This window comes from Perca flavescens, chromosome 15, assembly GCF_004354835.1.
Source record: "Perca flavescens isolate YP-PL-M2 chromosome 15, PFLA_1.0, whole genome shotgun sequence".
NCBI classification, from domain to species: Eukaryota; Metazoa; Chordata; class Actinopteri; order Perciformes; family Percidae; genus Perca; species Perca flavescens.
In genome coordinates this window covers 15,685,105-15,713,104 of record NC_041345.1, presented here as the reverse complement: position 1 = coordinate 15,713,104, position 28,000 = coordinate 15,685,105, and the positions used below count along the sequence as shown (strand labels likewise).

At 41.3% G+C, this 28,000-nt stretch overlaps 1 protein-coding gene across 3 annotated transcripts; it reads right to left on the bottom strand.

Annotated features, from left to right (window-relative positions):
• On the bottom strand, window positions 1-27,994 carry rhbdf1a (rhomboid 5 homolog 1a (Drosophila)). 3 transcript variants are annotated; one of them, XM_028600547.1, is made up of 19 exons: window positions 27,545-27,994; window positions 8,995-9,139; window positions 8,754-8,893; window positions 8,183-8,290; window positions 6,453-6,666; window positions 5,930-6,136; window positions 5,563-5,688; window positions 5,263-5,426; window positions 4,649-4,900; window positions 4,414-4,525; window positions 4,229-4,303; window positions 3,960-4,121; window positions 3,750-3,850; window positions 3,597-3,660; window positions 3,097-3,191; window positions 2,926-3,001; window positions 2,546-2,646; window positions 1,246-1,399; window positions 1-1,041 (listed from the first exon to the last, which is right to left on the bottom strand). In XM_028600547.1, exons 2-19 carry the CDS (start codon window positions 9,109-9,111, stop codon window positions 622-624), a joined length of 2,688 nt encoding a protein of 895 aa, XP_028456348.1. In that variant the 5' UTR covers window positions 9,112-9,139; window positions 27,545-27,994; the 3' UTR covers window positions 1-621. The 3 variants fall into 3 exon arrangements, with proteins under 3 accessions (XP_028456348.1, XP_028456349.1, XP_028456350.1); XM_028600548.1 differs by having other exon boundaries at window positions 8,183-8,287; XM_028600549.1 differs by lacking the exon at window positions 8,183-8,290 and having other exon boundaries at window positions 27,545-27,993.
• Window positions 27,995-28,000: the final 6 nt, after the last annotated feature.

Here is a 28,000-nt window from a genome sequence, read left to right as displayed (position 1 = left end):
TTTCCTTTTTTAGATTTTTTTTACTGTTGTTTTCAGTTACATGTGAGTAGACAGGTAGCTAAAACACTACCATGTTCAAAACAATCATCACTTCTTAAGAAGCAATAAACAAATAAAAGAAAACATTTGAGTGCTCAGCATAATGTAACAAAAATATGGCAGTAGTTGGTACATTTATCAACAAGGCACCAACGGTATCACTATTGGATTTTTGTCCCTGCTTCTGTATGAGGTTGCCTGAATAATAAAACCAATGTTTCGAGTGTGAATGTAGAAAACAAATCCTTCTCTCTGTACCAGTGCTGGCTCTAATTCCTGCCTTACATGTTAAGGGCAGCTGGGAATTTTGATAAGGTTCAGAAGTGCTTTTGTTTCAATGCACAGTGAAGGAGTGACAATGACTGCCGTTAACAGGAAGGTGATTAAAGGAAGTGTTTAAGATGAGTGGCATAGGTATTCACACTGAAAGAGTAAAAAAAACACAAGTATATTGTCATTGTTTACAGAGAAATGGGGCAGTCCCCCAGTCACACAGAGGCAGAGTGGAGACAGACTGGCATCATCTGTTAGTCCACATCTTTTGACCTGATGCCATCCTGTTGTGCTCACACTGTCCACACTTCAGTGGAGGTGAGCGTTGAGGTCATACTTCTCGCAGAATTTGTCCGTGAAGGGGATGCAGGTGAGCAACTCGCACCATTCACACTTGATTGGGTAGACATAGAAAAGCACCACAAGGCCCGAAAAGAGCCCGACAAACACCAGCATGAAGATGATAATCTGACAGCGTTTGCGGTAGAGGTCCATGCGGCCAAAACTGATGTAGGGTAAGAAGGCGAAGGACAGGAAGAAGCCAGAAATGAAGCCAGAAATGTGGGCAAAATTGTCGATCCAGGGCAACAGCCCAAAGGCAAAGAGGAAGAGCACCACACACAGCAGCTTGGTAAAGGCCCTCCAGGGCTGGGCAAGGATCTGCCAGCTCTGAAACAACTCCACGAACAGGCAGGCCAGGATCCCAAATTGAGAGCCAGCTGGGCCCACCTGACACAAAGACAGCAGAGAGAGGGGCGTAAGCCTACAAAAACATGTTCACAAACATTTATAACTTCATTTGAAAGTTCTTTGCATTGTATGGTTTTCTTAGTAAACCTGATGAGCTCCCAAATGGGAAATCGGCCACAAATAATATGACTTATAAATGCACTGTTTTTACTGGTATTTTGTGGGTGTTAGACTGGTGATCACCTCTGCTCTATAGGGCAAAAAGATGGCTGAAGCTAAGTTGCCAGTGATGCCACTGAGAATGTAAATGATTGAGATGCGCAACCAGCCCGCTAGCTTCTCCAGGTCCCTCAGGATGGTCATCTGGAAAGCCACCGACACCAGGCAGTGAAGGATCCTGGGGGAATGGAAATGACAAAGTGCTCATGTGTGTGCAATGTGAGGTGTGTAGGAGAAAAGTTGCACGTGTTGGGAAGATAATTCCTCTGTGTAAAGGAGACCCAAACCCATCAACAAAATCGGTCTCTATCTCATTGAAGCTTAATGAGTTGATGTAGCGAAAGCACTTTGTTTAATTACCCAGGAGACAGATAACAGACAGCATGAAGATGAAGCACTACTTTTAACAGTGAGGTCAGCTTTTTGTGCTGATTGACTGAAGGACAGGTCTTAACTACGTCAGTCTAAAATATACCATGCATAACGTCAAATAATGCATCTGCATATATTTAACATATTTGTGACATACAGTACATAAGTACATTGAAAGCAACTCCAGCTATAAGTTAATAAATAAGTTGATTCACTATATTGTACCAAAGTATCTTTATTTAGCCAAACTTATATCAAAGGAAAATGGAAGTACTTTATTCTATTAGACTACCTATATAATATGTATTCCAACAAATTGCAACATTTCATGCACTCTTGTATTTATATTATACCATTTACCAGTTAACCACCAATAAGCTCACCTGTGTGGTGTGCTATTTCTTCTGTTGTTTGTCCTCAGTTTTCTCTTTTACATATTTGCTGAATGTCTTTATCTTTCTATGCTTTTGTTTTGTTGTGATACGAGTATGAATACACCAAGAGCTACTGACAGCTGCAATCAATTTCCTTGTACTGTATGTGCCAAACATATTTGGCCAATAAACCTGACTATGATTCTGATCTTTTAATCATCCTGTTCCTCACCGCTGGGTGCAAACACATTCCTTGAAAACACTGATCTAGGATGCCAGGCTGAGACAAAACTGAACTGATTTATTGGCTGATAGGCTGAACTTATCTGCTAAACTGTGCTTCTGGTTAGCAAGGTTTGCTTTCATTTGTACCATTGGGTAGTTTACACAAATATTGAGTTTTCTTTCCTTTTTTAAACTACTCATGTTTGAAACTGACTCAAAAATAACTACACAAAACAACTTAAATATAACTTTTAATAGTACAATCAAATACATGATCTATACTTTTTATACGTTTCTTTTGCCAGGCAAATCTTAGCATAAGCAGAACTACTTGCTGACCACTACTGACTCACCCAGCATGCAGGAAAAGTGAGAGCCAGAGCCTGTAAAACTGATCTGGGATCTCTGGGTTGAGGAAAGGCAACAGTCCACACACATCGTCCATGCAGTGCACCTGAAGAAGGACATAGCACAGCATCTTAAGTAATGCCCCTCATTCATACACTATTATACTATTAATGTGACAATCAAAGATCACTAATGATGATGCAAATGAATAAAGACTCATATTGGTATTCAGGAAGTTTACAAAATAGTAAACCAGATTAATAATAGCAGCAGATGCAATGCAAATTAAGTTTAGCACTTTTTGCATTAAGTAGCTTGTCTCTTTTTTTTCCCCATGAGAAAATTAAATGTGTAATTTGTACATATTAAGGAGAAAGTTGCTTACTTGAGAGCAGAGAGTAGCCTCCTCATGAAAGTAGCCTTTCATGAAGTCACAATATTCTCGGGATGTGATTTCACACCTTTAAGAAAACAAGCAGCAATTATTAAATTAGTCAACTAGTCATACATCATGTCCAGGATAAATGTTTGTCATAGGTTCATTAGCCCTCCTCACCTCCCTTTGGTTCCAATGCAGCAGGGTCGGCCTGTGATGGTACAGTCTATATGAGGCAGGTTGGTGTGGTTCCCTGTGTTGTACCTGGTACAAATCTGAAAGCCAAAGCAGTTTTTTTGTTGGAGCGATTTTAAGTTTTAAATCTTCATCAGTGCCAAAATGTGACATCCTTCCCAAATAAAAAAAAAAATAAAAAAAAAGATTTTTGCCATTTAATAATGTATCCCAGAGTTCCATTGATAACTAAATAGTGCAGTATTGACTCTAACACACATACACACACACACACACACACACACAAACAAACTGTATTGTATATGTATATTGAGAAAGAATACTTTTCAAATACTGGAACACAGATAATTAATTCCCCCAAGCATTGCATCAAGGTCCGATTATATGTAAGTGATGACCAGTGACATAACTTTTTAGACAACCTTATTTTTAATCTCCCTCTTTGTCTAAATAAATTAATAATAAATACATGTTACTGTACTCACTGGCCACTTGCTGATGTCATCAGGCCATTCATGAGGTGATACTGAGGCAGGCTCCAGACAGATCCTGTAATGAGACAAACAATATACACACCTTATATGTACCAATCAGTATCATTTAATACTGTGCAATGAAGGAACTACTAGTGTATCTACCTGGGATCCTGATGGCACACGGAGCCATACTGTCTGTCTTTTCCATTTAACTGGGGTGTACTGGAATGCCTCGGCCATTTTACCCACACAGCTAGAGTACTCTAGAAATAAAACCACAAAAGAAGGGGTTAGAAGTTCCCACAGCCTCTATCTGTAGTTGAATTAAAAAGGTTGAGGAAGACTTTTTTTTTTTTTTTTTTTTTTACAGACCGAGCATTCCTCCTCTGAGGTTTGGACGCAGCCGGAACGATCGTTACGCACACAGCAGGCAGAGTTGCGTTCGATAGCTCTCTTTTCCCTGATAAGATCATGCACCTGTTTGTCCTGCCGCATGCATGGAGAGAATTTGGCCCCCAAGTGGATCAGAGCTTCCTAACAATGCACAGATGAGGGAAAAATCTAAAATGTAGTATTTATTTAAAGACATTTACACATGATTGCTGGTATTCTTGATCTTCTATCAAGAGAAGAGTGCTCACCGACCCCGGCCCGATCCAAAAGTTCTCCTGCTGCACAAACTTGACATTTTCATACACACCTTTGTTTCTTAAAACCTACATCAAAAGACATCAAAATCACAAAGAGTACAATAATTATGAAAGGAGTCATAATGAGATTAAAATATTGTGTGTTGACAAATCATCACAACTGAGCTGTTACTCACAGAATCAACTGTCTCATGCTGGGAAAAGCCCACTGGTGCAATACCATAGATGCAAACAGCCAGGATAGTGATGAGCAAATGGACAACGGTGATCCAGTATGTAAAAAAAGGTCTAGAGGAAATAGAAAGTATGTATTTCAAAGAACAGCAGCACTCATCATCCATCACTGTCATCCACTGAGGAAAGCAGAGAAAGAGTGTGCTCATTAGTCAGATATGTGGAGAGGTGCAGTACCTATGGTCATCCATGTCCTCTATCTGCCTCTTCACGTAGCTGTCAATGCGCTTGCGGTAGGTTCGGTTTGTGAGCTTCCCTACCATGCCCAATCCATAAGGCCTCTTCTCTCGGGCAAAAAGCTTCTTGACAGGTAAAACAATGCGCTGGCCCCGCCGCTGTCCGGTAACACTCACCACCTCCTGCCGCAAGGGCACCTTTGGTGGACCTGGAGTTCCTTCTTTGGCTTTACGCCACCCTCGCTCCAAAGGTCTGGAACAGTTGACAGAGGAGACAACACTTGATTACTTTTAAGGGTTCAGGGGCATCATCTGGTAAATCACCAACGGGATCAATAATATTCATCTTTTTGTCAGATGGGTTATCAATAGAGCTGTTATGTTTATTCATGCTTAGCTTCTGAGTTTGATCAGTGCATCCTGTAAATAATTCATATATATATAGTGCATATCATATTTTCTTATATTGTACATTAATGGTGACTTGTGGTTTGACATTATGTGCAAATCTCATAGTGAAAACTGTTTTCCTCTAACATGGATCGTTATTATTTAAAAAATGTTGGTATCCGCGTAGCCTGAACGACTACACGTGGCCACACTACAGTAACTTACAGCATGAGATGACTTCTCTCCAGCTCTATCTTATCTAGGGCACTGCCTGTCAGCTCCGTCTCATCCTTCTTGCTGCTGGGCTCTACCTCTTTCACGGCCGCCTCAGACGGTGACTCAAACACCTCATCTGCGTACGTGGACAACTCTTCCTGCATTAAAATATCCTAGGAAGAACATTGTGGCAATAAAAATAGTAAGTAATGCCATGGGTTTTCAAAATGAGAATTATTATTCAATTATAAATAAACATGGTTACACAGTAACGACAACATAACAACATTGTTGTTTTTACTGTCTTACTCTGGCAAAGAAAGATGTGTCTAGTTCATCAGGAAAGTCAACCATGTCCTCCTCCATGAAGCTGGCGGGGGTGAAGCTGCGTCTTTGGGTCCGTCTTAAAGTAGTGCTCTCCCGTATTGAACGCCCCTGAGAAACACACACACACACACACACACACACACACACACACACACACACACACACACACACACACACACATAATCTTTCCATCACAGCAGTTTACAAAGTAATACAGTACCAATAATGTCCAATAAAGTACAGTGTTTTAATAAACGTCTTTTTCTGTTTATTTATCATGTTATTTTTGCAAGCATTGCATACATATGTGTATTTAATCTGTTCAGTGGATCTCATCCCTCTCACTCACCTTGACCAACGCTGCTGCGGCCCTAAAGCTCATCTTTGCCACAGACTCCCTCTTACGTCGACGAGGCAGTCGGTTGAGACCTGAACGGGAGCTGGTGAAGGAACAAAGCGAGGCGGCTCCAGGGGTGATGGGGGTCTGAGGCACGCTGAAGCCATCCACCTCCTCCACCATACGGAAGGCTCGTCCTCGCGCCAATGGGTCCACAATCTGAAAACCAATGGGTTCAACAAGTGGAAGTTATAAAGTATGTGAATATGAATTATCAAGAGACAGCCATATTTTACTATTCAACACATGCTGTAGCCTACATAATGTCAATTCAACACTATAGATAGACTCAAAATTGGTCATAATGCCCCTTTGTGCAAAGTTGATGTCCCACTTGATATATTCAAGAACATCAATCTGTAATGTTTTTAGGTTAAAATACACGATTGTCCACTATCTGCATTACAATTTGTCATTAAAAATATGGATTAAAATTAAAACAGCAATAAGCAAAGCAACCCATACATTCCTTTACCTTTTGCATGCCATATTGTGAAGAAGGGACATAGAGAGGAGGCGGGGTCTCCGTGCTCGTTAAGGAGATGTTGTCCTGGCTGGGCAGATCCATCTCTCGGATCACCTGTGGTTTCAGCTTTCCGTAGCGCAGGCTGCAGTGGCGCAAGCTTTTCCTCTGCCATTTCTGGGTGGCATCTCCGTCCTTACTGACCCCAAACCAGTCCGCTGTTCCCCTAACACCACAAACATTGACCTTTCAGCTCTGGTTTGCCAAACGCACACACATTTTTTATTTCTCCCAGAGAGATTAAATGCTATATGGTTACGTGAAAGTTGAGATGTAGATGCACTCATTGATGACCCTCTTAAGAGGCCTGCATAAGGAGGAATGGGTGGGCAAACATGTGTTAAACTGATAAGACGGCACTTCACTAGATAGTGCAAGAAATAGGCACAGTAGAGGGAACAAGTCTGGGCATGTTTATGTCCAGGAACACTGGGAAGGACAGGGAGGCAGGCACACACACACACACACACACACACACACACACACACACACACACACACACACACACACACACACACACACACACACACACACACACACACACACACACACACACACACACACACACACACACACACACACTGAATGCATGGTGGAGAGACACAATCTCTCCCAAAGTCTATATGTTCAAAGAAAAAGAGAACAAGAGAGGGATTTACTGGATTCTGATGCTGCAAATAAAATCCAACTTATTCTAAGTTTCCTGTTTTTAATTGACACAAGCAGACAGAGAATTAACAAAGAACTGTGTTTTTTTTTAGGTTTTACCCATGTCCTACTCCACTTCCATTGAAACAAACCTTGATGAATATACATGCAATCACATTGTTGAAGTTGAAGCCTAATAAGTAACAGAGCAAACAATGTTACTGCACCCCGAGGGCAGGAAGTGGAAGTGGAACAATTCTTCAAAGGAAAGCTCAGGGAAGCTAGCTGTTTCTACACTAATTACCAGCTACAGAGTTTATATTCAGTCAAGTTCAGTTACAATCTATTTCTCACTAGCTCAGCTCACTCTTTCTGTCAGTAAATACATTTAGCTGGTTGTCTGGTTCTCTGCTCTTAAAATATGCCTCAGTGACAAGATTGAACCTAAGATTGTGGCTAATATTCTAGCATATGTGTGCCTTTCTTTGCAGCAGTGGACATGCCCTCTGTAACCTTAGTTTCTATGAATATGATTAAACATTGCCCAGACTTGTCTTATCAGTATCCACAAAAGAAGCCTTCAGACCTGGCATGTCAGCATTAAAACACTGGCCCACTAACAAGTATACTCAGAAGCAACAACTTCTTGTGATGAATGCTGTTTGACAGATATGTAGGGAAATGTGTAGCCCTTCTCACTGCCTGGCTGGGTCATTACTGCAGCTCTCTGAGTGTAACAGGAACATGACAGCTTTTAGTTTCAGGTCTTCTTTTGACTCCTTTAAAAAGAAATCTTTGTGGCGATGATATGACTCACAGCTGCAACAGCTGATGACTGAGCGAGAAACAACAATTCTTGTGAATCTTTTGATGTGTGTCTCATATGTAACTATCTGTGACAAAGTGACAACATTGGCAAAACCATGTCAGAATTATCATTGTAAACTGTAAGCTAAACAACATACATACAGTGAGTATAGTCCTGACTCCTGACCCTAAACACTTGGAGTCTTGTCAGGGACTTCCTGCCGTACCTGAGCAGGGTTCTGGAGAGAGAGTGGTGTTTCCTGATGCTGCGGCGAGCAGCCCGCTGCCCCTTAATGGGAACCGTGTTAATTCGCTCAAAGTGCACCCTTCTGCTGCTGTGACCAGGCAGAGCAGGGCCGGAAGGTGAGAAGGGACAGAAGGAAGAGAAGAAAGAGAAAAGACAACAACAGGCAGTGAGAAGGAAATATGCAGCTGGACAGGGCTGTAGCCATCATGCAGAGAGAGCTAAGCAGACTGTTGGGTTAAGACTTGTTTTTTAAGAGATTTACAACATTAGTAAAAACAATTACCAGGCATAGATAGATGATAGAAACAGTCATGCAATTTGGAAAAGGTAAGGAGAGCAGAAACACTGTAGTTACATTGAAAAGTTATTTATTTACATGCCATGGGAAACAGGCTGCTAAAATCTTCCATTTAACTACTGTAGCATTTCATTCCATAACCTACAAACTGCAAAATGTGCAAGTTCTTCATATTTTAATCTTGAAGCATGCTGCAACCCACTTATATCAAGACATTAATATGTAAATTCAGTGTATTGCTAGCTGTGTTTACCTCTTTATGGTCTGAGTGATGGATGATTGGCGTTGTAAGACAGGCCGCCGGGTGTCAAAGAGGTCACGGGGTGGGGACTGGAGGTGAGAGGTCTCCACTGGCATGCTGATACTGCGTAGGAACCCCTGCCTCTTCACCGGCTAAACAGAAAAAGACGCATAGGAAAAGTGTGAAAACAAGTCATGACAAAAATGACAAAGGTGACAAAAAACAAGAAGGGGGTTTCAGCAAAAAAGAACACCTGAACAAAAGTGGGTGGCTCATCTAGTGACATCTGAGCCGTGGGAATGTCCAGTCTGAGCCAGGGAGGTTTCTTCCTCTGCAGGCTGCTGGTGCTCTCGCGCCGTGGTTCAGCCATGTTCTCTGTCCCACCCCAGGCCTGCCAGCTACACAGATAGAGACGGAGAAGACATTATCATGAGTCTCAATGAATCACATGTAATATTGAGTAACAACACATAATCGAAATTTAAGGGCATTGTTTGCAGTTATAAACATGATGGTTACAAAGATTTTGTGCTGCAAAATTGTTTCACAAGAGGGTGCTAAGGCCCCTTATTTGATGCAGGCATGGGCGTTCACATATTTCTGTTCATTGGATAGTTAAGGGAAAACCACTAAAAAACAGCCTGCAGCTGTTTTACCCCTTCCCCAAAACAGTTCACAGAGCCATTTAAAAAAGCCATAAATATGTGTACTGGATAGTGGGGAAGTTTGCAATCTTAAAAATAATCCCTTCATTCTACAGTTAAAATCAAATGTAATCCCTCTTTGTGGTTAAAAGTTGCTCTGCATCCAGCAGACATCCATCAGAGACTAATGACTGAGTATGCATTTCCACAACGAGGCCTGTGGACCAAAGGAAGTGCACAGTAAACCACCTAAACATCAGACAGCCTGCCTGTAGCTGCAGCCTTGTTATCACCAGGACCTCATTTTATTGTCCCACCATCTAACCTCATTTCTCTGGGCCTGGTGGTTCATTTGCTGTCATTTACTTAATTCCCATTATTCCCATGGAAAACTGAATTCCTTTACCCCTTACTCAGGAATCATTTGCACTTCAAATGATCAAGTGTGTATATGCATAGTTATGCATGTTTCACTGATTAAAGCAATCATTCACTCTGCAGCCATGAGGAAGGTGCAAAATAATGACCACCTTTCTGCAAAGCTCAAATGTGTAAACTTGCAAAGGAGAGTGTCTCCTCAGCTATGGAGCTGTGACAAAACCAAATTAATTTGAAGAATCCCTTTCTCATTTTTTAATTATTTCTGTTTCACAAGATGGAATGGTTACACACTCAGTCTTAATGTCACATCAGGGGCTTTGAGCTTTTCAGCAGGTCATGTCCTCACTTTTCTTGTTACAGATGTAGCTCCTTGAAAAAATGTCCATGGCTTCTAGTGACCACATCTGCTTCCCATCGCAACGCACCACAAGCTTCTGTTTTAGCCCAAGTGATGATGGGAAGTGTTGAAAGTAGATCTCAGCAGAGACGCAAGGAAAACCTCAGACTGAGGGCAGCTGGGGTCATCACCAATGTGTTAATATTCAAACACGGTCTAACTCTCACTGACAGGTATTTTTTAATCTACCAGTTCCCAGAAGGACACTGGTATAGTTACTATATCATATGCTGACATTTCTACCACAAAAACATTATTGAGCATGCTACAAGAGGCAGAAAACCCTGATGGGATGTTTATAAAACAGCTGTGTGCATTGTATGTTGTTATAGTGGTTTCATATTTCCTTCACTGTAAGTCTGGAAGGTTTTTGGCCTTTTGCACCTACTAGGCTTTTACATTGAATGTTGTCTGACATCCAGTGACATGGTCTGGACTGTGATACCAGATTAGCAAGGCAGAGCGGATCAAACACGGCTGGTACAGAGTCAGAGACTGCCGAGTGTGGGAAACCGAGAGTGATAGGTGGATGAGGACCAGTAAACAGAGTGCAAACTGATATTTGACACATTCTGTTTCACTATGCTCTACTTGTATTACTAAAGAAAGGCTGTAAATACTGAGTCACTGAGAAGACTCATCACAGACTTCCTCTCTCTCATGGGCCAGCTACTAACATTAGGGAACTGCAAATCCATTATCTCAGCTTGTGCACAACAGCCCTTTCTCTTGCCTCAGGCTAAAACACCCAACATTTGATTACTTTCACCATTAGTTCAAACAGCGGGGCTCCTGATATAGAGCAGATCAGTAAAGGGATGAGGCATCCGCTTCAGGGTAACATATTTGAACAGACTGGGACTGAACTAAAAGCAGACAGCAAGGGAACCTAATTTTCCTCCATGCTAAACATTGTTTGATTGCTTAAGCTTTGGCTCCTCCTGCTTTAACTAAGTTTGCCCTGAATGCTGTGTTGATGCTGCTCTGCTGCCAGAGAACGAAGGAGGGACGGGCAGAAGCAAACTAAACAAATCTCAATGTTCCTGTGCTGCGCTTCTCCTCCTGCTTTAGGCTTTTTTCCTGCCTACGGTCTCTCACTCCTCTCTTCCTTGTATGCATGTGGTCTAATTTACAGGCAATTACAGCTTCATAGTTTCTTTATGCCTGCTGTCTACTTGCTAGCCAGATCAAACCCACACAAACTTTAAAAAAAAAAACTCCAAACTAGGTAAATAAAGTGAGAGGGTGGCTAAAATATTTCATAGCTTTAAATGACAGTGAGTACTAAACATCTGTATCTCCCACAGCAGCAAAAACGGTTTTCTGATCATGCCAAATACATATACATGTAAAAGTAGCTTTACAGAAGATGCCAGCAAAACATGATGCATCAAATGCCATGCTGCTATTGTTATGGTTTTCCATTAGCTCACTGATCAGTGGGTTGTAAGAGCATTTGGTCACAGCCCAAGGTAAACCTCCAACGTTTGACAGACAGCCAAGCCAAGTGCCTTAGAAGTCTGTCTCTCTCTTTCTCTCTCGTCCTCCTCCAAAGTCAACATGGCAACTAAACTGGCATGGGCCTTGCAACTAGTGTCTCAGGAGGAGTTTAGCTGGAACAGTTGGCATAGTCATTGCTCATACGCAAGCGTGGCTATGACAGCCACCGACTCATTTCTCACTTTGAGGGAGCACTCAAAATGTCTCTCATCCCCCATTGAGTGATGATTAGAAATCACTGCACAGAGAAGGAGAGACTCAAGGTTGGTGCCTGTCTGAATAAGACAGTTCTTCATAGGCAGAGAGGACTTCAGAAGAACAAATATCCTTGGGGGAAGGAGAGTTGATTGAATTTTGTGTTTGGCAATTATCCAGGCTGGAGGATTAGCCCTCCCTTGGCAGTTATCTATTCATGGTCAAGTTTAACGTTTAAAGAAAATCAGTTGTAATATAATGGCTTAGTGAGACAAGACTATCCTATTGAATTCATTCAACCTGACCAACTGCTTAGCAAATGCACCACAATGTCTTATCTTACTCTCAAGGTAATTGTGGGTTTTTCTGGTTGAAATGTCGTACAGTATGGCAACAATTAAAAATGTGTAATAGTTTCCTACAGTGTTTACATTCCCAGCACTGATTTCAGGTTCACATTCTTTAGACCACCATGATTTAATCTAGTTTTTCAAAAAGATTTGTTTTTATTTCACGATGCACATCTGAAGAGGGAAAACACCCACACCCATAACTTTGTGATGCGCCTCACAAGATTGGCTTCTTGCCGTCGATTTTGCTCCTTGTGAGAATCTAACACTTCCTACTCAATTACAAGACCCATGAAAACCCTGCATGGATTATTTTTAATTCTGGGGCTGACATTGCTTCTTTACGCCACTTCTTCTCTCCATTAGGCAGGGGAAAACAGACAGGCAGACAAAACACAGAGGACAAACTGACATCTCTCCAGGTGCAGGGACATCCAGCAGGTGATAATGACTGGGGTTGACAAGCATAACCAGCACTCTCTTTCTCTGTCTGGGGAGCTGCAATCTGTAGTATCTTCTGCATACAAACTCAAGCCCAATGATGTTTTCCATGCCATCATTTAATATAATCACTTGGTAATGGTCTCCAGTCATGCAGAAAAAGGCACTGGGTTATAGGCACAACGCCACCTTGAACACATTCAAGCTGAAGTAAAAAAATCGAAGTGAGGATGGGGGCCGTGCTACTGTTTCATTTTGTGCTTGTTCATTCTGCACAACATGACCAGTTTTCTCTGACCACTCTCACGCTTCAAATATGTGCAGAGGCTTGCAAGAGAGCATTGCCCTCCTGTTACATTCACATTCATCATAAATAAAATATTACAGTAATCTGGCCATGGCCTCTTTTATATTGAATCTTTTTTTGCAGATGCATTGTTTAAAATCTTCAGTCTTGAATTTATTGTGGTACATGAAAAGAAATAGAAATAGAGCTATTTAAACTAAACATGTATAATCTAAAATCGACACATGACTTAACATAGCATGCATTTTAGAAAAATAATTTATGGATTAAACATTTCTAAGATAGTCTTGTAAAATATTTGTACATTCTTGAAATCTTATATCCAGGGCCCTTTCGAATCAGTGCATGCCATACCCACATTCCTCAAGATCTCTGGCTGAAACTGAACCAAGCTGAAATGGCAGAGAAAGTCTAACCATTACGGACAGGAGCTGGCTGGTTTCCGGGTACTCTGTGTACTCTACTGCTATGCGCTACTCTACAGGAGGCAGGCTAGCTGCAGCCACACTGAGGGTGGCTGACAGAGCCGTGTCACTGAGGCTGACAAAGGCTCAGGTGGCTGGCCAAGCAGGGCCCTGCTTTCTCCCAACAGGGAATATAAAGTCAGGGCAGACAGTGGACAGGAAGAATTGTTGCCTAGCATGCACAGGCAGGCGCCATGATGGATGACCTCATTCATCTGGTAGTAAGAAGGCCGGATACCTCATTCTTGAGAGCTGCAGCGCTTCCTCGCCCCAGGCCTTCTTTTCTCCTTTCCCTTTTCCATCCTTCTTTTCTTCCTGCATGTTGCTTCTGCTTCTTTCTCCACTATGTGTCAACCGTTTGACCACTTTGGCTCAAATAAATATTGTATTGTTACCTAAACACTTTTCCATGTATTAGCAAGCTTTTTGATATTGAGTGCCGTTGATACAATTCTATGTAATGTACGCAGGTTTCAGATTGATTAACAGATTGCTGTCTTCCTGAAAACCTAATGACATAAACATTTTATGTTTGGTTTTCCCCATGCTCTAACAGTTAGTCATTCACTATAAATGCTCCTACTATCCATTATTTTCTTATGTTTCACTCCATGCATAGGCAAGGCTTGACACTGGAAACAATGGAGGGAAACTAGGCTATTCAGACAATCACTCTCCCGGTTATTCTCTCACTAATATAACTAGAAACATTCTTGGTAAAGCCTCTTCTCAATATAGGAAGAAAACATACAAAGGAAATTTTTACTAAATGCCATCTAGATCAGACTCACTTAATGCTGCCAATATGATATCAACCTCAGTATACAGTAGCTGTAGTTCCCTTAAATGGGATTTCATAATGATGAGCAGGAACCCATGACCACATAGTCATTCTAGGGAATGGGTGAAGGCACGTGGGAAACAAATGAATAGGCAACAGATCTGGCAATTCACCCAGACAGATGAACTAAACATAAATCATTTGCACTTAAGGCATGTGTCTTGTGTAGTTCTTACAGGCATCTGAGGCCCATCTGTGCATTAATTGCAAAACTATGCTTTTGATCTTTATATAGCACATTGTGCTTCCGACCGAGGTTAAATTAAGAAGCTGAACAAACTACAAAGCAATACACTTTCATTTGTGTGAGGAGAACAAAAACTGAGACAGAAATTAAGCACTAAAATAAACGTCTTTTACTGCAGAGCCGACATTAATGCAAGGTGACATAACGAGTTGCCAAAGCTGATTTTGTTTCAGAGTTACATCTATGATTAAAGAGTAATTAAAGCATTTATCTAATAAGTCTTTTCATTTCTGGCTGCTCTGGCAAGCATGGAAGCTGGGTGACTTAAACACATGGCTTCCACACACATTGCTCTTCAACAAAAATAAAATTGAGCTCTCTATCTCTCTTTCTGCCCATCTTACAAGGGAGAAAATACTCTGCAGGCCAAAGAGTGAAGTGCAACAGAGCACCAGTAAAGCGGCAGTCATCTGAATTGACCCTAGTGACATGTGACAGGCTGTCACACCAAACCAGCCCTTACGACATTAAAAAACACACAGAGAGACAGCAGAAATATCTGTCGCAGCTGAACCTGAGATCAAGTGTCACAGCTAGCTGAGGGGCAGGCATGGTGGGCGGGTGGGGCTGCTGTGACAGGCAAAGTCAGTGGTTGAGGGTGGTCATGGCTGACGGAGCCAGCCTAGCAGGGTGGAGCAGCTCATGCCTTTTCTCATGTTTTCCTCCGATCTTTAGCTCAGGCTGTCAGCACTCGGTGGGATTTTACAATGAAGACTTAACCTTTTAGTCTCTGTGGTTTGAGACTGGACTGACAGATTTGTATTGGGTCTATTGCCAGGCTCCCTCGCTGTCATAACAGTGTTTACTAAATGACAGGATCAAGTGCCAGAGATATGAATAGCTCATGAAAGTATAAATGGCCTCCTAACAGCGGGCCGTGTGCATGTGGTATATTTATAGAGCTCAATTGCAAATGTACGTCTGGATGAAACTGTAGACCAACATGAAAAACATCCTGCTCCATATCTCTAGGCAGTGGGCTGTTTTCTGTCAAAAAAGTGCAACAACACCTCTCAAAAGCTGTGCACATCAAACTATTTTAATGGAACTGGATGCGTTTATTTATCTCTGTGCAAGAAGTAACCACCACCAGAAGCAATATCTGTATTCACCATCTTACTGCCTGTCTGCACCGCTTCTCGTCTTCCTCAACAAAGCCTGATATATTGCCAGGCGAAAGCAGGTCCTAGAAAATTGTGCTTGCTTATTTTATCAACACAATCCCCATGCTTTTCTACGGGCAGCAATATCCTGCACAGGAAATCAATATGAAGAAGAGGTGAGATGTGTTAAGAGTACACAGGAACCAAGATATACAATTACTTTAATCTCAGTGTGTTGACAAACAGCCGACTGAATATGACCTCTGCCTAGAAGAAAGTTTTCCTCCTTTTTGCTGTACAGGTGAAACATTATTACATGCGTGGCTAATTCAGCACTTGAATTATTTAGTCATTCTGCGCAGGTGAATTATTTACTACATACTTGGTACTTTTGCTGCTGTGCACATGGCCAAGTCCCCTTAGCTACGGCATCTCTATTCTCAGGGTTGGTAACGGGTCTGTTTTAGCTCACAACAGATAGTAAAGGCTTGTCTTCACTTCTGTGGAAAAATAAGGTTCACTTAGTAAATCTGTCATGTCTCAGTTCAGAGCTGTGTTTGTGTCTCTAATCTTGAGGAAAAAGCTCTATTTTTACTTTGACTATTGCAATGTATTATGTTACTGCTATACTACTTAGACATCACATTGCACAAACTGTTTAATGACTCTATATTCGGTGTGTATTTTTGGTGGACTCGTTACTGTATTTTGTATGTTTATATTTTGCGTATTTAATGTGTAACTCAGTGTTGTCTTGAACGTTTATGCTTTGTCTTGGCCAGAATGCAAATGTTAATTTGTTCTCAATCAACATACCTGGTTAAATAAAAGACGGTAAAAACTCCCTCGGCGTGGGCTATATATACCTCACAGGCCAAGACAACTAAATTCGATTTTATACAATAACAAGGGAGTTGTGTGAATATTTCAGGACCATCTCAGTTAGATCAGGTAACACCCTGTTGAATCGGCTCACAGTTACCTTCACCACTTTGGGATAAAGCAGTTGATAAGAAATTAGTTTTAGTTTAAAGCTGGGACTCCAGCAGCCAGACCCGAAACCTCTTTGTTTACCGTAGAAGCTTATCTTCAACTTACTGTATCTCCAGCTGTACCCTACAAGGAAGCTTGGTGCCTAACACAGAGTGGGAAAATCTAGCAGCCCCTGAAACTGTACAACTCCACACTGATCTAAAAAGAGTATGTGCATGACAAATACGGACAGTTAATGAAATTCAACAAGACTGTGATACTCCAGAGGACCTGAACTCATCTCAGAGGCTAACAGAGAACTGTGGTAGATGTTTAAAACCAACAGCCCCACAAAGGGTTTAGAGTGATGAAAAGCAATAAAATTAAACTATTATGTTTGCATATTACCAGGAATGAATAATAAAGAAATTAATATAATTTGATTTAAAACGACTCATACATCTGAATAAATTTTCCAAAGCATGGAAATGCTTTCATTTCCATATTAAATTCCCAAATTAGCTGAGCTGTCAAACCAGACCAAAATAAGCCCTTGTCAAAGCTAAATGTCAAAGATCTCTATTTGCACTACTCGCCATTATCGGGAGATCAATAACATGAGCATCAGCCTTTCTGACAATATTGTAGTGTATTTCTCAACCCTTGATCTGCCCTGGTTTGATGCAACATCTTAGATGTATGGCTTACTATGGGAAGACGCTTTAGACAACAAAGGGAAGTAAGCCATCTTTCTAGCAGGGCCCAGTCCTCCCAAAAGTGTCCTGAGAGTACAATCACCTCATTGTCTACGGGAGGTTTGACATTCTCTCTTTAAGTGAGTAAGAGGAGAATCTCAGAAACAGTGTGCCCTAACAACATGTGATCCCCATCTAAATAGTTTCCAGCATGATATCAGCCTGAATCAAGCCTACAAAAAGCTGCATTGTATGGCCTGATGTGGACTGGGCTGAACAAGAGTCATTGTGCAGCCTGATCGTAGTTAAAAAAAGCAGGAGCAAGCTGAAGTTTTCATTCCTCCATCAATGGAAATGGCACACTAAGCAAATTCCCAGCTGACATAATTACTCAGGGTGAGGCGCATCTATAACTCCATTATAGTTTAGCAGAGATGTCGTATTGGCGTGCACGGTTAATGGACAAAAGCTATATCCAAGTTAAGCATCAAGTCATAAAAACAGAGAATACACAGCACAGTGTCATGCTACTGTCACAACTGTTTAGGTTTATCTTTCTGATCTAATCAATCAACAGGATTAAAAATACTTTACAAAGGAGAGCCGTCAGCTCTGTCATCTCACATCCTCTGTGGGAGACCACCAGCATGGAGAGAGGTCAGGTTACTGCTTATTTTACAGAGGAGTGCTGGAAGGAAGGAAGTGCAGAGCAGAGTACGGGGGAGACGTGCAAAACGAAGGCAGGAAACACACTGCAGACCGGGCGCATTCTCCGTGTCCGGTCCACACAACCACGGAAACAACATACACTTGCTCACATGCAATGTGGTTTTGTTCCTGTGCATACACATCCCATCCCTGTCCATGATGAAGCATATGTCACTGTATGCAGAAAATGTTAGGCCTTAGGCTTGTTTGAGTCAGGCCAGCAGCCAACTCTGGCCTGGCACAGAGCTGCCAGAGAGAGAGATCTGTGTGTGTGTAGTGTGACATTGAAGTTGACACTTCTATTGAAGAGAGCAGATGATTTGTGGCCTGTAGCCTGGCACAAAGGGAATTAGCAATATTAGCATGGATTCAAGCAGAGAGAGATTGGCTGTCTGATTTTTCATGACACAGAGCTCTACAAACCCTAAGTTGGCGGTAAAAGGGGTTTCCAAAGTCAATAAGGAATAATTTAATTCTTATTATATTACCATTACTATAAAATGTAGCTTCTCAAATGACAAAGTAATCCACAGCATGATGATGATGGACTTTAGAGGTTAACAAATTGCCTAATTCAATTTTCCAAAACACTTTCATTCCACTTCAAAATCATTGGACCAACATATTACTAAACATATTACTTTACTACAGTAAATATCTTCAGGATTTGAGGATTAAAATGTAATTTATGTGGCGAAAGATTTTAATTAACAATATACTTTTTTTCTCAAAATTGGTCAAAGAGAAGTGAAAAGTTGGAAACCCCCTCTTCAATTAATTTCTTCCAAGTCCAAAATCACTGCTAAATGTCTCTAAAAGCACAATAAAGTAAACCTCATCATCAACAAGAGAGGAGGAAGACCCATATCAAGGATTGTGAGATTAAAAAAAAAAACACTTGTATATACACAGTACCTATACCATGGCAAGAAAAACTAAACACTATCTAGTCATGTTCAAGATAATGAATCATTCAATCTAATATTAAAATATTTAAATGTTTTACTAATGTATTCTTTTGACATGACTGTATTAGGAATGTACTAGGAATTTGATTCAAAGCCTCTTTCATTTTTTTCATGACTCAACCCTCATAGCAAGGTCTAATTAAAGCTTTTCTACCCTTTCAATCTTTTAAAAATTGCATATGATACACTGAAATCACTAAAATAAATAAAATTCTCCTTGACAGATTTGCAGACCTGTTACAGCCCAGAGTACAGATTATTGACTGCATTGATTTCACCACTGCAAGCTGTGAATATATGTACACATGTGGGCGAGTGTGCAGTGTGTATATGTGCACAGCCAGAGTTTACAGTCAAGTGAAGGACGGGGGATTTCAATTGAGGTTGTTGTGCCAGCAACCTCCTTTTGCGCCATAACACATTTAGTGTCACATATCATTGTCACATAGAGCCAGATTTTCTGTTTGGGATGACGGTACAAACTTGATTTTGTCACAGGTATTTTGGCAGAGGCTGTGAACAATGTAGATGGTGGAGCAATGATTCAGATAAATGTGAGATGAGATTTGGGTCTGTGTCAAAGCAAGTGAGAATTACTCATAAAGGTGGCGCCATTTCTATGACTGGTTTTCAAAAGACAGTTCTCAGAAAGACCTTGGAGATAAAAAAGAACATTCACAGATACATGTGTTTCTCTGCACATGGTAAATATTTGGCTTGAATTGCACTGGATTCTGACTGGTCGCATTAGACACACTAATTCCTATAAGCATCAAAATCATGTTATACAATTTAATCTCATTTGCTTTTTTCCTAAACAATTGAATATTTCAGACTCAAGGGTAAAATAACAGAATTTCTGTTTAGTGTAATTTTACTTCTTTTAGAAATTCCACAGCCTCTGTTATAGGCTACTTTGAGGAAGCGAGGGGGCACCCAGGGGAACACCCAGAGGTGAGGCCAGGGTCTCTCCGAGCTGGGATCAGGGAGATGTAAAAGCAAGGATGATGGGGGAGGAAGGAGGAAGAATGAAGCCATGCAGCTGGGCCAAGAGATCAGTGGAAAAGTCCCAACAAAAGCACAGGAAAACTGGGAAGGCTCAGGGGTAGGTCCTGTGGGACAGTCACAGCCCCAGTGAGGGGGAGGCCTCCTCAATCCTGATTTAACTTATTTAACCCACCAGGTCACATACACACATGTAGGGACGCTTGCTTACTCTGCTCATGGTTTGACAAAAAAACAAATATTGTCATGCAAGAGTTACAAATACTCAATTACTTACTTGCTTATAAATGATTAGGAAATACAATATTGGTGAAGAGACAGAATGTCTAGTTCAGACAAGATGAGAGAAGTGAAACAAGAAAAGAACAACTTCCCAGAGTGGGAGCACAAACCCTGACAGCATCCAGGAATAAATTACGTTTGATTTGCATTACAGTTTGCCGAGTTCTGAGTGAATATGCTTTACCACATATTACGCTTCTAGCATGATGCCTTCACTATAACTGGGCGTGATCAACTGGGCACCATAAATGAGAAGCTTTACATCACTTTCCCTGGCAAGCGGCATTACAAGCTCTGTCAACTGGCAAATGGAAGGCTTGGCATGGGTGTGAGGAGAAGCAGAGGCAGTAGAAAAGGAAAGTTAAGAGTTACGGGATCAGTTATATATATCTGATAATATGCCAATGGCGCCTGGCTTGTAAAAAAAAAAAAAAAAAAAAAGCGAACACAGTCCAACAGATTAACCAAAATGTATTTGTATAAAAGCACAACTGAAAAATTTAAATAAGACTTAAAGGTCCAATATGTAATATATTTACTGTAATAAATCCATAAATGACCCCAATGTGTTATCAGGTATTAAGGAAACATGCTTAGTTGAAATACTATCTTTTCTGACAACAATGCTAGAAATTTCCATTCTGTGACGGATTTTCTGTTTGTGTTTTGGCCTGTGTGTTGTTATCAACTGCCCAGTTTCCCAACCAGGCCGGGTTGCCAGATATACCTGTAAAAACGTAAACCCAGCGCACTACAGCTGTAACGTTAGTACAGCCATGAAAGCAGCAAACAAACGAACGAATGGGATCAACGGAGATAGTTTCTACCAAACATAAAAAAAACTGCATGTTTCTAACAGTTGTGTGACCAGAGACGTCACAAACCCCGAGTAAATATTGGAATGTATTTGAAAGATGGAAACAGCTTAGAGCCCAAAAGGACGCAGAGTTGGCTAATTTCCTCCTGAACCGATAAGCATTAGCTTCAGGCTAATTTATCACAGCTACTAGGGACGGGCATTTTATGTCATTTCAACATTTGTGTAGCTACTCACATTGAATTATATAGCTAGAGTACCCGAGTTGGTTACTCGCAAAAACAACTGAGACACAGCCCGTAAAGTGATCCCGATTGGTCCTGGCTAACACCTCCATGCTAACCCTGCTAACTGCTAAAGTTACCGGAGGACCAGGCAAGCGGGCCACGGCTGTTTACAATGTGTAGCCTCTTCAGCGGCCGTAGCCGACAACGGTGAGTTATTTGAAGCCAAAAGAGGGGGGCTGTAAATCGGGAAGAGAGGACCTTGACTTTGCAGCATGTTTAGCGATTGTTGGCGTAATTCTAAGCCAATAAAGAGTGTATTTCAGTCGGGTGGAAAAGGACGGCAAAGCAGTGGTATTTTTAGCGGTTCCTATCGTAATTCTAAGCCGAGGAAGTGTGTCTGTCTGGCGTGTGAAGAGGACGGCAAGGTTGTGGGGTTTTTAGCGGTTCCTACTGTAATTCTAAGCTGAAAAAGTGTGTCTGTCAGTTGGGTACAGAGCTCTGCGTGAGCACGGACTGTCAATATAGCCAGCATCTAACGTTAGCTAGTCTGCTGTGCTATGGAGTAATGTCAGGCTATGTGTGACAAGCGTCTAGCAACATTGTTGGATGCTCCGGTCTCAGCCTGGCAACCAACGTGAATTTTGAGTCTGGGGAGGAGGGGGCAGGGGAGACGACTTGCTCAAGTATTTTGAATTTGTACTGCAGTAACTATTTTAAACACTAGCTGTCAGTATTACATATTGCACCTTTAAGATCCACCATGGGCATACTTTAGTGTCACAATGAAAACACTCGTATTTCAACACTTAAATGGTTGAAGTTCAGTCAAAAATTGCATTCAAACCGACTAAGATCCACCTCTCCCGAAAAAAGCCAGTAAACGAAAAGTCACAGAGGATTCCAAAACACACCCTCATTTCTGGGAAAGTTGCTGCAGTGAGTTTGGCGCATGGTATGTGATGTTGGTGGGACGGTTGAAACTGTCCAGATATAACTGCATGTGTGCAGCTCCATTCAGGGAACAGTCAACTTGAGTTTAGCAGTCTGGTATACAATGAGGATTCACAGCTTCTAGGTATGACGACCGACTGTGCCAAAGATAGAGGAGGGGGGGCTATCCTATTTAAAACTGCACCCTCATCGCTGTTGTAAAAGTACTAGGATATTGTGTTCCTTGAGTGGGTTTCTGGTCTGAGAAATAGTAAACAGAATACAACACAGTGTTGTCATTACAGGATGTCAGCCCTGTGCTGCACTACAGTCTCCACTGTGGATTAGCAAGAAAAAACAACAACATTTTCTGGATGTATTTTGAATATTATGTTCGGGTCCGTCTAACTGTTCTGTAAAAAAATGAAATTTTAGAAAGGTTTTAAAGATTGTAACTAAATGCTTTATCGATTAAATCATTTATTTACGAGGACAAACCAAGAACTTTTGGGTTGGCAGATTTTGAAGCTTTTTTCTTTTTAGGTAGCTTTTTAACTCTTGCAGGACAACCCATCTCCAATGAACAATCAAAAAGCAAAGTAATAATATTAATCTGGACAAAACTCAATGCATTTCTAACAATTACACTGCAATGAGTAGCCCATCAAGTTGTACTACTGTTTTTTTAAGCCTGTGTGAGCTTTAAAAACAAAACCCTCTGTTAAGTGATTTCACCCAAGAAAGATTACACAAACATATTTGACATATATATTCCAGTCTCGAGGCACTAGGTTAAGAAAGATATTTATTGAGTTATCTGTGGACACACCCTCAAAGAGCTCTTCACGCTTAAAGAGGAAGATCAAAGTTCAAGGAGCCATTGCTGCTTGTCTATAAGCGCTAGCCTACTGAGAAAAATTCCCACAGCCCTGAAAACGAGCATTGTCCTGAAGTTAACCAGACTCACACAACATGTCAGTGAGAACACAAGCTACGGGAACAAAAATTCCCTAAAAACCCCAAATTAGATGTTTTCATCTCAGCTACAGCCTAATGTTGGCCTGAACCAAATAACTGTAAAAACAATTCATAATAACCTGTATTTTCAATTTAGTCACTCCTCCGATTTTCTCCAAACCTGTGCTTCAAAAGTTTCTAGTAAATTCTGTGAATGCTGGTTCATGTATGGCCGTCTGGCTCATGACAGATGAGGTGCTGACTGAGAGAAGGGCAGGGTTTCATGTGGGCAAATGGAGGCCTTGGAGGCTCACAGGTAGCCCTGAAATAGCCCTGTTCCTGCATTACAGTATTACATCACAACTGACTTCCCCGTCATAGCTGCCGCTGCATCATGCCCCACCAAGATGTCATAGGATGGGTAGAATGGGATTCAACGGCTGTGAGTCACACAACAGAGCCGTCAACAGGGGAAGTTTGCAGGCAAACAAGCAGCCATAAGATGATGTATGAGCAACAAACACACTACACGTCCTGTATAATTAAAACCAATGCACCACAAAAATACATGTTTTTTCCCTCTGATAATAAGGCAGAATGTGCTTACATTCCATAATGCATATGCATTACGGACACAAGAGACACAACACAGTTTCTGTTTTTCCACAAATGCCACATTATTTGACATGCGAGGCAAATCACTGTTCCTGCGGCTGAAAACTTAGTCAAAACCATAACCACATCAAAGTAAAAAAGGTACGAGCTGAGCGAGTACCAGCGAGAACTAGATCAAACACTGCCTGTGGGATCTCTCGCCATCAATCCCCTGTAAAAACATACCTGACATGCTTTTAATGCTAATGTCTGTTGAAGCTCAGTTGTGGGAACAGTTGTAACCAAAATATTTAGCAAGAAAGTATGCGTATTGTCTCCAAAGTAGCAGAACAAGTTGGTTAACATGTTTGACCTCTCCAGATACTGCTGCCATGCCCCACATTTACAAATCAACCAAGGAGACAATCTTCACTGTAGCAGTTTTCACACAAAGCTGCCCATGATGACAGTCTCAGAGAAATATGTAATTCAGCTATATATTAGTTAAACTCATTAAGCTTTTACGAACACTTAAACAGTAGGTAGTGAGTAGGTCGATCACAACCATATTAGAATAAGTGGATAAGCACTGTTTAAACCAACAGAAACAGGTTTTATTTTAAATTAAAGTCAAGACCCTAAAGTTTCCAAAGATAATAAATATCTTGAGCAGATTTTTTGCAAAGGGAGAGTAAAAAAAGGCACACAACTTCTAGAATGATTCCTGAAGTATAAGGGTGCAGAAATAAAAAAACATGGTTTCTTGTGTTTTGATATATTTTATAAAGTAAGAATCATTTAGGCTCACTGAAGAGTTGGAAAACTAGCAAAAGGAGATACAGATTATAGAATAATCTACGGTTTGGATTTTTTTAAACACTGCTTAAGGGAACTTTATGTGAAAATCAGCATCCTGTCAGGGTGTAGCAGAATGTGAACATGTGAAATGCTTATATGAAAAGCATGCAGAATCATGAGATTATTCCTAAAGGATAGATCCATATAGTGGACTTATTTATGGAAGTGGAACTGGAGCAACTTTACCTGGTCAGTAATAAATGTAAACTTCAGGTCGCACCCGAAAACAGGATTCTCAAGTGAACAAACTTTTGACACGTCATACAGATGTGTTTGTTGGAGAAAGAGCCTAAGGTTATTTAGAGAAGCATGTGCTCTGCACACATGGGACTGTTCAACTGTAACGCTCATTTCGCCTGAACTCAGAGCAAACGGTGTCCAGAGATTGAAGAAACAGTCACAATCACAGAGAGTACACCCATGTTCGGGAATAGGCAGATTTCAGAGGGCTTCTTCCAGGAAATCTATTGCTGCTTTGTAGTTGTGCGTCATCTCATCAGAAGAGCATCAAATCTACAAAGAAAGACCATTCTTGGCTAAATGATGGTGTCCTGCTTGAAGGTGGAGCATTCCCTTAGAAATCAACCAGTTTCTGACCTCTGGAGTAAAGGAAAATTCTCCTGCATGTTAACCTATATGAGAGAGTGTTAGAACGTGGTTTGATTAACCAGAGTGACCCATATTGGACGACCACACTGCCTAAAGACAAAGATGTCTAAAAAAATTTACATTTCAGTATGGTCTTTTGATTAATGGTCAGCTTACAAACAAGGTTATGCACAATTTCAATACGTTTGGTCCATAATAAATACATCCTTGTCCTTAAATTGGAATTGCAAAAAATGGGTATAACAACAGCACTCAAACATTTATAAAATTAAGGATTCATGTGGTAGACTGACCTACCCACCATACACACAGAAGTCTGCTGTTGTTCAACCAATAGCAGGCACAACATGAAAACTGAGATGTAAAGGAGTGTATACCCTATACCATATAATGCATATGTACATATATGTATAACATATTAACAAAAATAAAACCACATTCTTACACTCTCTCATAGGTGAACATGTAGGAAAAGATTAGTTCAAATCGAAAAGGGTGAGGTCAAAAAGAGATTCAATTCTGATGGAAATGCCCCAGATGCATCATCTTGAAGTGATTAGGCCACATGTGAAAAACATCACTATGGTGCTATTGCGTAGTGATGCATGCTTTGAGATGTATGTAAAGAAATATCTATTAAAGAATGGAAATGAATTGATAAAATCATGCTCTGTAGCTCTTTTGAAGGCAACACAATGAAGGAGTTGTACAGGATTGTGCACTTGGCCAGACTGACAGACAGACAGATACCGCGCCATGAGTCATGCAGGCATGACTACAGTTTGGCCCCCTCAACAGCCCCCTGGAAAACTCACATACCAGCTAGTCAACACAGGCCAGTCTGGATGGTCCACCTGCCTCAGCAGAGCTACTCCCAGCTCCCTCCAAGTATCACGTACCCACATGCACCCACATAAACATCCAAACACACACACACACATTGGGAATACTCTCTCTGGGGTCCAGTTGGATCAGATACAGAGGATGAGCATGACTGCCACTATCACACATCAGAGCCCTGCTTTATTGGTGTGATTACATCATCCGAGCCATGATACCCCTCCCTCCTTGCGATAAGGTTTCAGGAACACAGGGCACACAAACCAGGCCATGTGCTCCTATGTCCTGTCTGCCAAAATAACTCAGCAGTTTCTAATACAGTACGTCTATGGTTTCACTTCAGTCTGCCCAGGTATTGTAGGACATTGGAGCGCGTAACCTTTCCGATGTCAACAAGTTTGTTAATATGTGAGCTGCCTTCCTGGAGCATTCAACCTCTAAAGAGACAAATCTAGACGTTGAGTTAGCCCCTCCATGTGTATGATTTTGTGGAATTTGTGCCCTTCTGTGACTGTCTGCCATGAGTCACTTTGAGTCAACGTGTGTTTGTGCCTCATGAAAGCCACAATTTGGAAGAAAACAGGAGGAAAAGAATACTTTCAGGATCAAAGGGTTCGAGTGCAGGGAGATGATATGAGAAGCGCATGCTGTCTGCTGCTCTTTTCATCATAAATTATGTAACACTTGTGTAGTCATTAATAGCAAAGCAAATGTGTGGTGCTGCTATTTGTTGATTTAAAGAAACATGCATAAACATTCACGATTGCCTCTGATGAAAATGATGGTGATGGTGCTGATAATAACCAGGAGAAGGTGGAAGAGGAGGAAAAGGAGAAGGACTGGGAGAAGGATGAGTGAGGTCATCATGGTGTGACTTTATGCATGATGTACTGCATGATTAGTCAACAACATAGTAATTTAGGTAGCCTACATTCCTTTGGACAAAATTACAATTAGGCCACGCCATCTTCAATCAGCCTCCAGTCACATGAGCTCATGTTGCCTAAACTTGGTTCTAATGAAAGTAATCTCTCCAGAATTTGGCAAAGTTTAATTAAAAAATAAAAGTAATTTAGCTTCTTAGCCTGTGGCTCATTTTGGATATGAGGGTAATTTCACACATTGCCATCTCTTAAATGTTTCACACTTTGTTTTAAAAAAGGTGATTGGGCCTAAAGGTAGCCCCAATTATACTACATGAGCACTATAAATAGCCTACTACTTTCACTATGAAAACTCCACTACAAGCAGGGCAAACGGCACTGCACCCTGTAACCTAAACTATGCCCTGCTTACTATGTCCAGCCTATATGTGAAGGATTCCCATGTCGACCAATTGACTAATAATTCTATCTACTAGTAGCCTATAAGCTTGTTTATCCTCGATCACGACGCTTGAGCGCTTCATACGCCTGCTGCCTTCCGTATGGGCGACCACAGGAGACAGTCATCAAATAATGACACAACTTACCCTTACAACAACCAGCTCAGATGGTCTCCAGCAGTGGAAAAAAAACAAATCCGGTTTCACAGATTTTTTTTCCTGTCTGGCAGCAGATGAGTGATTTGTCACATCATCCTGATAGAGGCTCAGGAATAAACGCGCTTCTCTTTCCACCCTGCAGATGTCTTTAAGCCAAGCCCGGTGCCGTGGAATTAAATGTATTCACTCTTGATCACACCAGCAGCAGAGGCAGCCCAGGGCGGTGTGGCCGAAATGTAGCTGCCGTCCGGTTCTCTGCTTCCCACCTACGGACAGGGCATTCCCACACTGCTCCATGAATCGACCCTGGGTAAGTTTTCTTCTGCCGGTTGTAGCCTAATTCAGTTGGCGGAGAGTCAGCCCCGCCCTGGACTGGAGACGGTCTGTGGAGAAGGCAAGCCCGTCAAGATCACTAACCAATCGGTGTGTACACAGGGAGGCGCT